The sequence below is a fragment of the Cervus elaphus genome, chromosome 22, assembly GCF_910594005.1.
Source record: "Cervus elaphus chromosome 22, mCerEla1.1, whole genome shotgun sequence".
Lineage (NCBI taxonomy): Eukaryota > Metazoa > Chordata > Mammalia > Artiodactyla > Cervidae > Cervus > Cervus elaphus.
Genome location: NC_057836.1, coordinates 6,183,962 through 6,197,462, shown reverse-complemented (window position 1 = coordinate 6,197,462; position 13,501 = coordinate 6,183,962). Strand labels below are relative to the sequence as shown.

The 13,501-nt window shown below is 52.3% G+C and overlaps 1 protein-coding gene across 2 annotated transcripts; it reads right to left on the bottom strand.

Annotated features, from left to right (window-relative positions):
* Positions 1-1,967: 1,967 nt before the first annotated feature.
* MCAT (malonyl-CoA-acyl carrier protein transacylase) lies at positions 1,968-13,059 on the bottom strand. Of its 2 annotated transcripts, XM_043881969.1 has the most exons (4): positions 12,575-13,058; positions 11,161-11,248; positions 5,730-5,947; positions 1,968-3,233 (listed from the first exon to the last, which is right to left on the bottom strand). In XM_043881969.1, exons 1-4 carry the CDS (start codon positions 13,001-13,003, stop codon positions 2,805-2,807), a joined length of 1,164 nt encoding a protein of 387 aa, XP_043737904.1. In that variant the 5' UTR covers positions 13,004-13,058; the 3' UTR covers positions 1,968-2,804. The 2 variants fall into 2 exon arrangements, with proteins under 2 accessions (XP_043737904.1, XP_043737906.1); XM_043881971.1 differs by lacking the exon at positions 5,730-5,947 and having other exon boundaries at positions 3,154-3,233; positions 12,575-13,059.
* Between the last annotated feature and the right edge of the window lie 442 nt (positions 13,060-13,501).

Below are 13,501 nucleotides of genomic sequence, written 5' to 3'. Positions count from 1 at the left end.
GACTGCAGAACAAAGGCCCTGGGGTGGGGACGGGCTGGGGCGCGGAGGCAGAAGGGCCAGCGTCGGCCTCACTGTATCTCCCAGTTCACGCCAGCCCGGGCCTGGGTTAGCTGCCTGCCGTAGCTCTAGCTCCCACGCGGCACTTGACCTTCTGAGCCGATGCAGATCCGGCCGTGGAGGGCCAGCACTTCACTCCCGTCCACCTGGACAAGCCCCCAATGGGGGAAACTGAGGCCCAGAGGCAGGGGACTTGACCAAGGTGGCCCAGACTTCCATCACCCTAGGATCCTCCAATCCACAGACTGGGATCCAGAGTGAAACCCGCTCTGGCTGCTCCAATGTGGCAGTTTCCATAGGAGCAGAGGAGCTGAAAGCAGTCTCAATCTTGAGTCCACAGCAACACCAGAAACGACTCTCCAGTTTCCAAAAGGGAGAGCCGGCTTGTCCCTGTCAGGCAGAGGGCAGGGTGACATTCGGTTACCCACTGGCCACAGGACTCCTACTGGGCGGTCCCTGAGACAAAGAGCTGCGCCCAGAGGAGCAGGGAGGCCTGCAGCCTGGACGGCCCGCCCTCCACCGCCCGCCCGTGGGGCTGTGCCCCTCAGAGCTACCCGAGACACAGCCAGACGCCTGCGCCTGGACTGGACCGCTGAGACGCATGGTCTCCCAGGCTGCCTGTCACTGACAGCTCTCAGCCAAGGGGGCTCCAGCAGACTCAGCAACTGTTCACAAAGTAACGAGGGCTTCCCTGGGGGCTCAGGGGTAAAGAATCCGCCTGCCAGTGCAGGAGATGGGTGCGATCCCTGATCTGGGAAGATCCCACGTGCCAAAACTCCCGAGCCCATGCTCCCCAACAAGAGAAGCCTCCGCAGTGAGAAGCCCTCTTTCAGGGCAGCTAGAGAAAGCCTGTGCAGCAATGAAGACCAAGCACAGCCAAAAATAAAATAAATAAAATACAAACAAACAAAGTTCTTTGTGAAGATCTGATTCTCTAACAAAACAAAGGAGATCCAAGCAGTCCATCCTAAGGGAAATCAGTCCTGAATATTCATTGGAAGGACTGATGCTGAAGCTGAAACTTCAATCCTTTGGCCACCTGATGAGAAGCCGATTCATTGGAAAAGACTCTGATGCTGGGAAAGATTGAAGGCAGGAGGAGAAGGAGACCACAGAGGATGAGATGGTTGGATGGCATCACTGACTCAATGGACGTGAGTCTGAGTAAATTCCGAGAGTTGGTGATACACAGGGAGGCCTGGCGTGCTGCAATCTATGGGGTCACAAAGAGTTGGACATGACTGAGCGACTGAACTGAACTGAATAAAACAAAGTCTGAAGAAATAGTTCTTCACTGTGCTCCAAAGGGCATGCAAACCTAGGCCTTGGTCAAACAAGGATCTGTGGCAGTGATTCTCAGCTGTGGGAGGGCTGTGGGCTGTGGACACGGGTGGGCGTGTCTGGGGTCACAATGCCCAGAAATGTGACTGGCATGCAATCGCTAGGCGCCAGGACAGCGGCCCACGAGCACGTGACCATCCCACACAGTGAAGGCTGGTTCTGCTCAAAGACCAATAGCACTCTAGTTGAGAACCACAAAATTAAAAATGAGAGACCCTTAGGAGCTTGGGGTTTGCAGATACAAAGTACTACATATAAAATAGATAAAACACAAGATCGTACCGTACAGCACAAGCAATGATATTCAGTTATCCTGTGATTAAACCATCATGGAAAGGAATATGAAAAAGAATGTATATATATTAGTATACCTAACTGAATCACTTAGCTGTACACCAGAAATTAATACAACAGTGTAGATTAACTAGACTTCAATTAATTACAAAAGAGACACCCTACTGAGGGTTTGATGCATGCCTACACGAGTGACGTTTCCAGACGAGCCCAGACATCTCACCCCCAGTGAGGTTCCCCAGATCACTGTGTAATGAAAAAGCCACCCCAGAAGGTGAGAACTGATCACATTTAATACTGATATCAGCAGCGGGCCCCTGCGTGTGCTCCCGGTGTGGGGCAGACTGAGGATACGCTCGGAGGGCGGCCCGAGCTGGACGCGGCCCTGGGCACACACAGGCACTCGGGTGACTGCAGTCGAAGGGGTGACGTGGGGTGGGGGAGGACGCAGGGCCCCCAGCCGCCCTCCCCACGCCGCTCCCGCCTTGCTGAAGGACCCTCCTCCCCACCAAGGCAGAGGCCACTCGCTCCCTGGCACACAGTAGGCACTAGAGGTTTTCTGTTGGGAAGTAAACACATGGGGCACCGTATGAGTGATGGGGACAGAATGGCTGCCAAGGCCCGCTGGGTCCTAAAGCCCTTTGGATTCAAGGGGCACAGGAGCTAAGGTTTTGGCTGCGTCGTGTCCAGAGGAGGCTGGGCCAGCAGAGGAGGGTGTCCAGTGCTGGCCTCAAGCCATGGCCCACGGCGCCCACACGGCCAGAGGCCAGGCCTTCCCGGGCCTCAGAACACTTCTGCCTACGGAGGAGCCGCCTGGGGCCTGGGGAGGCGACGTGGTCTGCCCAGGAGGCGGGGGTGGAACCCACTGGTCTGCACAGAACCGGCACATTGCAGCTCCCCAGCGCTCAGACATGTTTCAAGGGCGGGAGAGACGGACACCGGCGTGTGAAGAAACACTCGTTTCTAGTGCTTTCCACAGGGCATTCAAAGCACACTATCCTCCCGCTCACGTGGAGGCGGCGGCCTGACAGGAAGGCCAGGCTGGGCTCAGCCCCCTGGAGCCCGAGTCCTCCTCGGCCACAGCCCGTCTACGCCAGGGTCCGCGGGAGGCCCTACAGCGGCTGCTCTGGGTCCTCGTCGGCCTCCAGCACCTCCACGTGACTGTAGGACCTCCAGGCCTGCAGGTTACAGCTCTTCAGGATGGTGCCCAGCTGCTTCCCGGGCCCCACCTCGAACGTCTGGGGGAACGCGGTGCCCTTCTTCCTCTCGTATATGGCGTGCATCGTCTGCTCCCACTTCACCGGGGAGACCAGCTGCCGGACCAGCAGTTTCTGGATGTGTCTGGCATGCGTGTATTTGTTCCCGTCGACATTCGAGTGCACGGAAACCAGGGGCTTCTTGACATCAATCGCCTTTAACACCCGCGCCAGGGGCTCCACGGCCGGCTCCATGAGGCTGGTATGGAACCCACCGCTAACTGGCAACATCTTGGTGCGTCTGAAGTGATACTTAGAGGAATTCTTCTGGAGAAACTGCAGAGCCTGGGAGAAACAAGAAGGGAGGTGTAAGCCAGCGAATCTTAGGGGAAGAAACACACAGGGAGGCGGTCACTACTGACCAAAGTCATCAGTCCTCCGTAGAGAATATGTGTATCTCTACACACCCACGCGTGTATTTCACCCCGCACAGTTGCAAAGTCGGTGTCCTGGAAGCCCCTCTGACCATTTGCATGCCCCGCCTGGGTAGGTGACCATCCTGGGCCTCAAAGAGAGCTGAGGCCGGGAAACGCGGTCCTGTCCCGGCTCCGTCACTCACTAGCTCAGTGGCCCCAGGCAAGTCTCTGAACTTCCTTTATTCCATCCGTGAAGTGAGCACAATTTCATCTACTTCATAAGACTGCTGGGAAGTGACCAGACAGGAGGTGTGAAAGGATCTGACACACAATAAAAGCGCTATCTAATCCTGCTACTCATCGTAACTGTTAAAGCTTGTTTCCTTGTTACTCCGTAAACTTCAAGATGACAATTCAGGAGGCTCCGAGTCTCATGTCACAATCCAGGGTCTGAAAGCTCCCATCTGGGGTTTCTCTAGAGAAGACCAAAGCTCTCCTTCCTGCAGCCCGAAGTCACTCCCCGAAGGCTCCTCTGTCCAGAGGGGCCTCTGGGACTAACAGGCCCAGACTCAGAACCACAACATACTTGGCAAGTATCTTTGAACAGTGTATATTCTTAAGAGATCCTGAGCCCTCAGGACACAGCCCAAGGCATACGACCCTGATAGCCATTCCCTGGGATCCAGCAAAGGGCTTCCTATGCGCTAAACCGTCTGCTGCGGCTCTCCAACCTGACGCCACCCATGGCCTGCTCAGAAGCTGGGCTAGCTGATCCCAAAGACTCAAGGAAAGTCACGGTAGCTGAATGACCTTGGGAAATTTTGCTTTATCCATCTCTGCCTCAATTTCCTCACCTGCAAAATGGGGATAACAACAATAGCTATCTCCGGACTGCGATAAGAACCCTGCCTGGCATACAAGCCCTACGGAAGGGTGAGCAATTACTGCCTTGTTACCGAGCCCTGGGATTGGGAACACGGAAAATATAGCAGGGGAGCTCTCTGTGCCACAAAGGGGACGAGGGGCTGATATTTTTGGTTGGATGGTGCTTGCTTGGCCCGCCCCGTGGGCCCCGCCCTGCAGGAATGTAGCCTGTGTCCAGGCAAGGCCGGTGCAGCCTGTGGCTCATAAGAGGTCACTAGCCTGGGCCCTGAGTCTGTCTATTCCACACCAAGGTCACTGAGCTGTCTGAGCCCTGGAGCAAAAGCCACGTGGAACAGAGCCCAGCACAGAGAACCGTCACGGAGGGTGATGCACACGTGTGGGCAGCACAGAGGGGGCTGGGCCGTCACTGCAGCAGAGTCCAGCCTGACCTGGTGCTTCACGCCCAGGACCATGCTCCATCCGTCTCCATCACCCCGAGGGATGTGCCTCTGGTGCGTCTCAACAGAGGCCTCATGGACTCCACAGCCCAAGCCCTTCCCACCTCACCTGCAGCTGTCTGATCACCGGCCCCTATGGAGACAGCTACTCAGCAGCACTTCCTGCATCACTGCTGGGGTCTAAGTCTTTCTGGGGGAAGTCTCTGGACTCACCCCACTCGAGTTCCAGGCGTCAAGGCCACAGTCCCAGGGTCCAGAGGCTCCTGTGCCTGGCGCTCAGCCCAGGCCCGGGTCTAGCAGAGGGCAAGCTGTTCCACATCGACCGCTGGGAAGAGCTCCGCTGCCCGGGGGGCCTGCTGCACCTGAGCTCTTTGCTACAGTACTTCCCGCTGCACCAAAAGGCTGAATCTGGGAAGCCCAGGAGTTGCCGCCTGGACTGGATGCCCACCTGTCTGGGAGCCCTAGAGGGAGACGCCTGCCCCTCCTGGCCCATTCCGGGCTTCCTTCTAAGACTACTAGTGGGAATGAATAGCCAGCTCCGTGACGAACTTGGGGCCACTGCAGCTGATCTTCCCGTCATCTCAGAACGGTTCCAGGAGGAACCCGCTGGCTCTCCCTGATTCAGAGAAGATACAGAAGGACCCCTGTACACCGACCGGCAAGGCCTTACCGAGGGGAGGAGCCCAGCACGGTTGAGTGGAGAACAGACGGGAGCCCTCCTCCCGCCTCCACCATCACGGGCGCTGGCCTCTCTGCCTCAGCTTCCTGCAGCGAAGCTGCCCTGGTCACAGCACATGACCAGCCCTGAGGACTGGATGAGCTGAGCCAAGACGGGGCAGCACCGGCCTGACTTCTGCACCCCACAGGCCCCAGCCGGGCTCACAGAACTGCCCCTTCTGTTTGGGGCGCCTCCTGGCCTGGGATGCCCCTGCTCTTGGCAACCCCACTCTCTGCGTGTCCACCAGACATGTCGGCCCTCAGATACTTCCCAATACCAGGGTTGAGCAGAGTGCCCACTAGGCTCGGCGGGCCGCCGGGTATGCAGTAATTCCACCTTCTGCACCTGACCGGGCTCTAGGAAGGCTGCTCCTGCCAACACCAACCTCCAGGTGTCCTGAGATCACCCTGCAGTCAGGAAAGAGGTAGTTGGACACCTCACACACGGGGTTCTCTATGCCCCGAGTCCTGCAGTGTTCCTGGGCTTCCAGACAGGCGAAGGCGAACTTGGACTGACGCTGGCCGAGGACGGACAGCATACCACTGGGGACGGCTTCCGAGGCTTCCTGCATGGCCTCAGCTCGAATTTTCACTGCGTACAGACCTACGCGGAGAGAAGTGCATTTGGAAAAATCAGGGCACGTGATTGAGAAGGGAAGCCCAGACCTGAGGAACAAAGCTGGAGACGTGGGCACTGGGGTCCATCGCCAGCCTGCAAGCCGCCACTCCAAGGACCCGACTGCACAGAGACGGTCCCCAACCAGCAGGGAGCAAGGCACAGTCCCGGCACAGTACAGATGAACCCACGGAGCTTCCTGCCTGAGAGCTGGCTGGTGTAGGACGGCGGTTCTTAACCAGGGTGATTCCCCCCAGGGCGGTGTCTGGAAACAGCTTTTGATCATCGGGGCGGTGGGGGGGGGGCACTGACATCTAGTGGGCACAGGCCAGGCATGCGGTTCAACAGCCTACGCTAAACAGCCTCCAAGTAAGGGTCATCTGGTCCAAAACGTCAACAGTGCTGCTGAGAAGCCCTGGCATAGAGTGGAAAGGAAGAGACTTTGAGCTGCATCACTTAAGGGAAGTCATAACCTCCTTCCAGGTCAAATTTCTGGCTAGTACAATGAAGATAATAATATCTAGCCTGCCTGAACTGTAGTGAAAACTGGGAACTACAAATTATTTCAGAGAAATGGCGCTGAACAAGGAAAATAATTAAGAACCTTTAGATGCTTGGAATGTGCAAAGATGCTTGTACAAACTACAAACAAGTACATGAATTTTAATGACATAATTATCGTAAATCAAGCATGACTGCCCTCACTGGAGAGCTCGGCACTGGCAAGGCAGATGAGCTGGAAGGCAGGGCTCCCGGCTCAGTGTGGCTCAAGTGTGAAGCGGGAGGACAGGGCTGTGTGCCCGGGGAGGCAGCTCCCGTGATCGTGATGTGAGAACGGACTGAACACGATTCACAACAGCCAGGACACGGAAACAGCCCGTGTCCACAGGTGAACGGATAAAGACGTGGTGTGTATATATACAATAGAGTGCCACTCAGCCACTAAAAAGAATGAAATAAAGCCATCTGCAGCCACATGCGTGAACCTAGAGACTATCATGCTAAATGAAGTAAGTCAGAAAGACAAGTACCATGTGGTATCAGTCACAGGCGGAATCTAAAATACGACACAGGGGGACTTCTCTGATGATTCAGTGGTTAAGCATTTGCCTTCCACTGCCAGGGACGCGGGTTTGAACCCTGGTAGGGGAACTAGCATTCCGCATGCGGCAGGGCAACTAAGCCACAACTAGAGAGAAGCCCACGCGCTATAACAAAGAGCTGATGCAGCCAAAAATAAATAAATAAAATATGAAAACAACTAAGAAAACCCCAACACCAATGAACATGCCTCAGAAACAGACTCAGATACAGAGAACAGACCACTTGTGGCCGCCAAGGGGGAGGGGAGGTGGGGAAGAAGAGGACCGAGAGTTTGGGACTCGCAGACGCCAACTATGATGCACGGGGACACACTCAATATCCTGTGATAAGCCATAGGTAAATGAAGATGAACAGGTATATATGTATAACTGAATCACTTCACTGAAGAGCAGAAATTGACACAACATTGTAAATTCACTATAGTTCAGTAAAAACAGAAGAAAAAAGAATGGACTGCGATTACTGGATAGCGTCGCCCTGGTCCTGGGCCTGCTCCCTGGTGGGGAGGAGATGATCAGACCAAGAAGCAGTTAGGGGACGAGTCCAGGGTTTGACGGGACAACAAGGTCAGAGGAACAAACCCTGCACCCTTCTCTCAACACATCTTCATTCTCCCAGCACTGTGTGTGTCTGTGCTGGAGTTTTAGCCCCTTACACAAGCAGAACTGTGGAGCAAACACATTAAGAGCCCGTGTTAGGAGGCAGGAGGGCATACACAGAAACGTGGATACCTTCCCAGGCAGGCATTAAATAATGCAAACGTCAAGTGAAAATACACATGTCAATAATTCTGCAAATTTTGTACACATTAAACTATATTTCTATAAAGTATCTTTATTAGGGTGAAGAAATACGAAAAATTTTTTCACTTTCTTGACCAGGCTTTCTTTCTATAATGCATTTTAAAAAAAGAGGTGAAATTCACATAAAATATAACCAGTTTTAAGTGCACAAATGCAGTGGTATTTGTGGTATCCAGCATGTACAGGACCTTCCCGGTGGTCCAGTGGTTAAGAATCCACCAGCAAAGGCTGGGACACAGGTTCAATCCGTGCTCTGGGAAGCTTCCACATGCTGTCAGGCAGCTAGGCTTGTAGGCAGCAACTACTGAGGCCACACCCTAGAGCGGTGCTCTGCAACAGGAGAAGCCTGTGCACCGCAACTAGAGACAAGCCCCCGTGCAGCAACAAAGACCCGGCAAGGCCAAAAAAACCTTCCCATCAGCCCACAAAACACCCCACCCCCACCGAGCAACCGCTCTCCATCTCTCCTTCCCTCCACCCCCCGGAACCTCTAATCGGTTGTCTCTATGAATTTATGTATTCCGGACATTTCATATAAAAATAAGTGAGTTCTGTGCCTGGCTTCTGTCACCTAGCATGTTTCTGATGTTCATCCATGCTGCCACATCAGTATTTTCTTTCTTTTTATGGTTGAATAATATTCCACTGGATCAATCTACCACAATTTGTTTATCCACTCATCTGATTATGGACATTTGGATCATTTCTACCTTTTGGAAATGAATATGAATAACGCTGTTACAAAGATCTCTGTACAAGTTTTCCAGTGTGGACATGTGTTTTCATTTCTTAGGTACAGACCTGTGAGCAGAACTACTGGGTCACAAGGTAATTCCATGTTTAACTTGAGGATCCACCAAACTGTTTCCACAATGGCTGCACTGCTTTGTATTTCATCTGTGTGTGAGGTTCCTACATCCTTGCCAACACTTACTATTTTCCTCTTGTTTTTTTAAATTAAAGCCATCCTGGTGGGCATGAAGTGGTACCTCACTGTGGTTTTGATTTGCATTTCCCTAATGGCTGGTGGTCTGGCATTCCCATCTCTAAGAATTTTCCACAGTTTGTTGTGATACACACAGTCAAAGGCTTTGGCAGAGTCGATAAAAGAGAAGTAGTTGTTTTTTTGGAACTCTCTCGCTTTTTTAATGATCCAACGGATGTTGGCAATTTGATCTCTGGGTCCTCTGCCTTTTCTAAATCCAGCTTGAGCATCTGGAAGTTCATGGTTCACGTACTGTTGAAGCCTGGCATGGAGAATTTTAAGCATTACTTTACTAGCATGTGAGATGAGTACAACTGTGTGGTAGTTTGAGCATTCTTTGGCATTGCCTCTCTTTGGGATTGGAATGAAAACCGACCTTTTCCAGTCCTGTGGCCACTGCTGAGTTTTCCAAATTTGCTGGCATATTGAGCGCAGCACTTTCACAGCATCATCTTTTAGGATTTGAAATAGCTCAGCTGGAATTCCATCACCTCCACTAGCTTTGCTCATAGTGATGCTTCCTAAGGCCCACTTGACCTCACATTCCAGAATGTCTAGCTCTAGATGAGTGATCACACTAGCATGATTATCTGGGTCATGAAGATTTTTTCTATATAGTTCTTCTGTGTATTCTTGCCACCTTTTCTTAATATCTTCTGCTTCTGTTAGGTCCCTACCATTTCTGTCCTTTATTGCGCCCATCTTTGCATAAAATGTTCCCTTGGTATCTCTAATTTTCTTGAAGGGATCTCTAGTCTTTCCAACAAACTATGGAAAATTCTTAAAGAAATGGGAATACCAGACCACCTGACCTGCCTCCTGAGAAATCTGTATGCAGGTCAGGAAGCAACAGTTAGAACTGGACATAGAACAACAGACTGGTTCCAAATTGGGAAAGGAGTATGTCAAGGCTTATATTGTCCCCTTGCTTCTTTAACTTATATGCAGAAAACATACAAAATGCCAAGCTGGATGAAGCACAAGCTGGAATCAAGATTTCCAGGAGAAATAGCAATAACCTCAGATATGCATATGACACCACACTTACGGCAGAAAGCGAGAAAGAACTAAAGAGCTTCTTCATGAAAGTGAAAAAGGAGAGTGAAAAAGTTGGCTTAAAACTCAACATTCAGAAAACTAAGATCATGGCATCTGGTCCCATCACTTGATGGCAAATAGATGGGGAAACAATGGAAACAGTGAGATACTTTATTTTCTTGGGCTCCAAAATCACTGCAGATGGTGACTGCAGCCATGAAATTAAAAGACGCTTGCTCCTTTGAAGAAAAGCGATGACCAACCCAGACAGCATGTTAAAAAGCAAAGACACTACTTTGCCAACAAAGGTCTGTCTAGTCAAGGCTATGGTTTTTTCCAGTAGTCATGTATGGATGTCAGAGTTGGACCATAAAGAAAGCTGAGCGCCGAAGAATGGATGCTTTTGAACTGTGGTGTTTGAGAAGACTCTTGAGAGTCCCTTGGACTGCAAGGAGATCCAACCAGTCCATCCTAAAGGAGATCATCCCTGAATATTCATTGAAAGGACTGATGTTGAAGCTGAAACTCCAATCCTTTGGCCACCTGATGCGAAGAACTGACTCATTTGAAAAGACTGTGATGCTGGGAAAGATTAAAAGTGAGAGGAGAAGGGGACGACAGAGGATGAGATGGTTGGATGGCATCACCGACTCAATGAACATGAGTTTGAGTTTGAGTAGGCTCCGGGAGTTCACGATGAACAGGGAAGCCTGGTGTGCTGCAGTCCATGGGGTCGCAAAGAGTCGGACATGACTGAGCAACTGAACTGAACTCAATGACTGGTGATGTTGCACATCTTGTCATATACTCTTTGGTTCTTTGTAGATCTTTAGAGACATGTCTATTCAAGTCCTTTGTACTTAACTATAAGCAAAATGTTTACCTGTTTACACACAAAAACCTTAAGAAATGAAATTAATCTCAAGATCAAACACTGATTTACTCTCTTTCACTTAATGAGTACCTACTGAGCATCTACCACATGACAGGCACTGGAGGTCCACGAGTGGACCAAGAATGCACAGGAACAGTGGGACAGACAGAAAAGCAAGATGCTTTCACAAGACTACAAGGAGAAAGGAATTCCCTGATGAATCATTCAAGATGAAAATCAGGCGAAGTCTGGTCCTCAGATCCCACTGTCATCTCCACCCATGTGCCCCCTTCTCTAACCCTGAGTAGGTCTAGAATTGTTTCTGGCAGTGCCCCTTTCCTCAGTGGGCCCTGCAAGACAACACCCCGTGCATGAAACCAATCCCCTTCCTGTGTACCTTCAGAAAACTCCATGGCTCCAGCGAACACTAGGGCTGCAAATTCTCCCACGCTGAATCCAGCAGCAGCAACACAGTTCTCAATGACCTGCAGGGACAGATGCAGAAGAACATGAGGCTGAATTCTCGGGGGAGTTCAGTCTGGGGCTCTGCACTTGGGCGCTGACTGTGTTCAGTGGCTCAGTGAGCCAGGTTCTGCTGGCCTGGTGCTCCAGCTGGAGGACAACACACTGAAGTGGTCTCGACCATCACTGACCAGCCCTTTACGGATGACGAACTTCCCTGGCAGTGGAGGTCAAACCCTGCCATTGGACTCCGTGGATAAGCTGTGACTCCAACCCAGGGCTCTGGATTCTGCTTCTGCCTCTCAGGCCCATGGAGACACAGGGTACTAAGTACAAAAGTTAAGCGCATGACCTTCAGAGTCAGAGAGCAGGATCTGATGCTCAGCCTGGGAGAGTTCCCTAACCTCCTTGCCTCAGTTATCTCATCTGTGAAATGGGCAGAGCACGACCTATCCCCAAAGGGTTGCTAAGAGAGAATTATATGGAGATAAGGGCTCTAAATCGCTCAGCACAGACCTGGCCCAGGATAAACACTGGATGAATGTTATTATCACGACTTCACAGGACCCCTTAAGCTAATTACTATCTCTGCTGTCCTCTTTCCCTATCCATAAAATAATGCTACCAACCTCACAAGGCTGTGGTGAGGATGAAATGGGGTAAAGCTCTGTCTTAACATGTTTTGATATTAAATCATCCCACAACTTCAAGTGAAGAAATACTTTCATCATCTTCTCAACGACCCTTCATAAAGGTTCATCCTTCTAAAACCGTTTAGTAATTCATTAAATGATTGAGGATCACTTACAATCGAAACCCGGCCCTTCACTCCCTTCACACACTAGGCAATTTTCACAGTATATTTTATTCTCTGCTATCTATCTCCCTGCAAGGAGATCCAACCAGTCCATCCTAAAGGAAATCAGCCCTGAATATTCATTGGAAGGATTGATGCTGAAGTTGAAACTCCAATGCTTTGGCCACCTGATGCGAAAAACTGACTCATTTGAAAAGACCCTGATGCTGGGAAAGATTGAAGGCGGGAGGGAGACCACAGAGGATGAGATTGGTTGGATGGCATCACCGACGCGATGGACAAGAGTTTGAGTAAGCTCCGGGAGTCGCTGATGGACAGAGAGGCCTGGCGTGCTGCAGTCCATGGGGTCGCAAACAGTCGGACACGACTGAGCGACTGAACTGATCTATCTCCCTTCCCTAACACGCAAGCACCGATTCTCGTTTTGCTCACGCCAGTTTATCTCCTGCGCCTACAACAGCGCCTGGCACAGGTGGGACCTCAGGAAGGACCTGCCAAACCGAAGTCGGACGCGGGGAGCCCGGAGCCTCACCGCCGGCTGCAGGTGATGCAGTTTCTCCACGGCGGCCAGCGAAGCCACGAAGACAGCGGGCTGGCAGTGCACGGTGCGGTCCAGGGCCTCCTGCGGCCCGCGCAAGCTCAGCTCCAGCAGGTCGTAGCCGAGCACGCGGCGGGCGGCGTCGTAAAGCTCGCGGACGCGCGGGTAGCGGAGCAGCCCGCGGCCCATGCCCACCACCTGGCTGCCCTGGCCGGGGAAGAGCAGCACAGAGCACTGGCCCGGCTCCCGCCGTCCCGCCGCCGCCTCCGCGTCCCGGGACCCTCCGTCCGCCGCGGTCGCCTCTCGTAGCAGCGCCGCCACGTCCACAGCAGCTGGCGGAGGCCGTGGCCAGTTCGAGGAGCCGTGGCGGCCGCTCACGCTCCGGGCCCAGGCCCGGGCGGCCCGCGCCACCCGGACACTCATGGTGAGGGAACCCGGCCCCCACGCTCGTCACCGGGGCGACCGAGGCCCGACATCCGGCGGCGCGGCGCGGTCCTTGACGTATTTCCCGCCGGGCGGGCCGAGGTACCAGCTCAGAGAAAGGTTCCGCGGGTACCAGTTCCCGCCCAGGCTCTGAAACTGGTGCCTGGGCTCTAGGGATCTGTGGGGCACGTGCTAATTTAAACTCGCGCTGGAAAGAAGAAAACAGCACACCGCACCCTGAGCCCTCATAAACATTTATGGACTAAGCAACTTAGCGCAAGGTAATATTCGACCTAGCGGTGGAAAAGCGCTTGAAACGTTTCCATGTTCCTTATTGTATTTGATTAACCACCAGTGGTGTGCTCTCGTTTATGTTAATAATTCCGACAGCCCAGACACACTGTAAGCTTTCAGTAAACATCTGTTACATCGAACAGAGTCCTGGGTATTTTTTTAATTCCTCACAGTAACGCTATGGTTACTTTGGCCTTGGAGTAC

Excerpts from the sequence above, each read along its gene's own strand:
- MCAT (XM_043881969.1), bottom strand. The coding sequence starts at position 13,003 with ATGAGTGTCCGGGTGGCGCGGGCCGCCCGGGCCTGGGCCCGGAGCGTG. Across the intron at positions 11,249-12,574 it reads TGCATCACCTGCAGCCGGCG|GTCATTGAGAACTGTGTTGC; the intron begins GTGAGGCTCCGG and ends CTGTCCCTGCAG. Across the intron at positions 5,948-11,160 it reads AGCCATGGAGTTTTCTGAAG|GTCTGTACGCAGTGAAAATT; the intron begins GTACACAGGAAG and ends CTCTCCGCGTAG.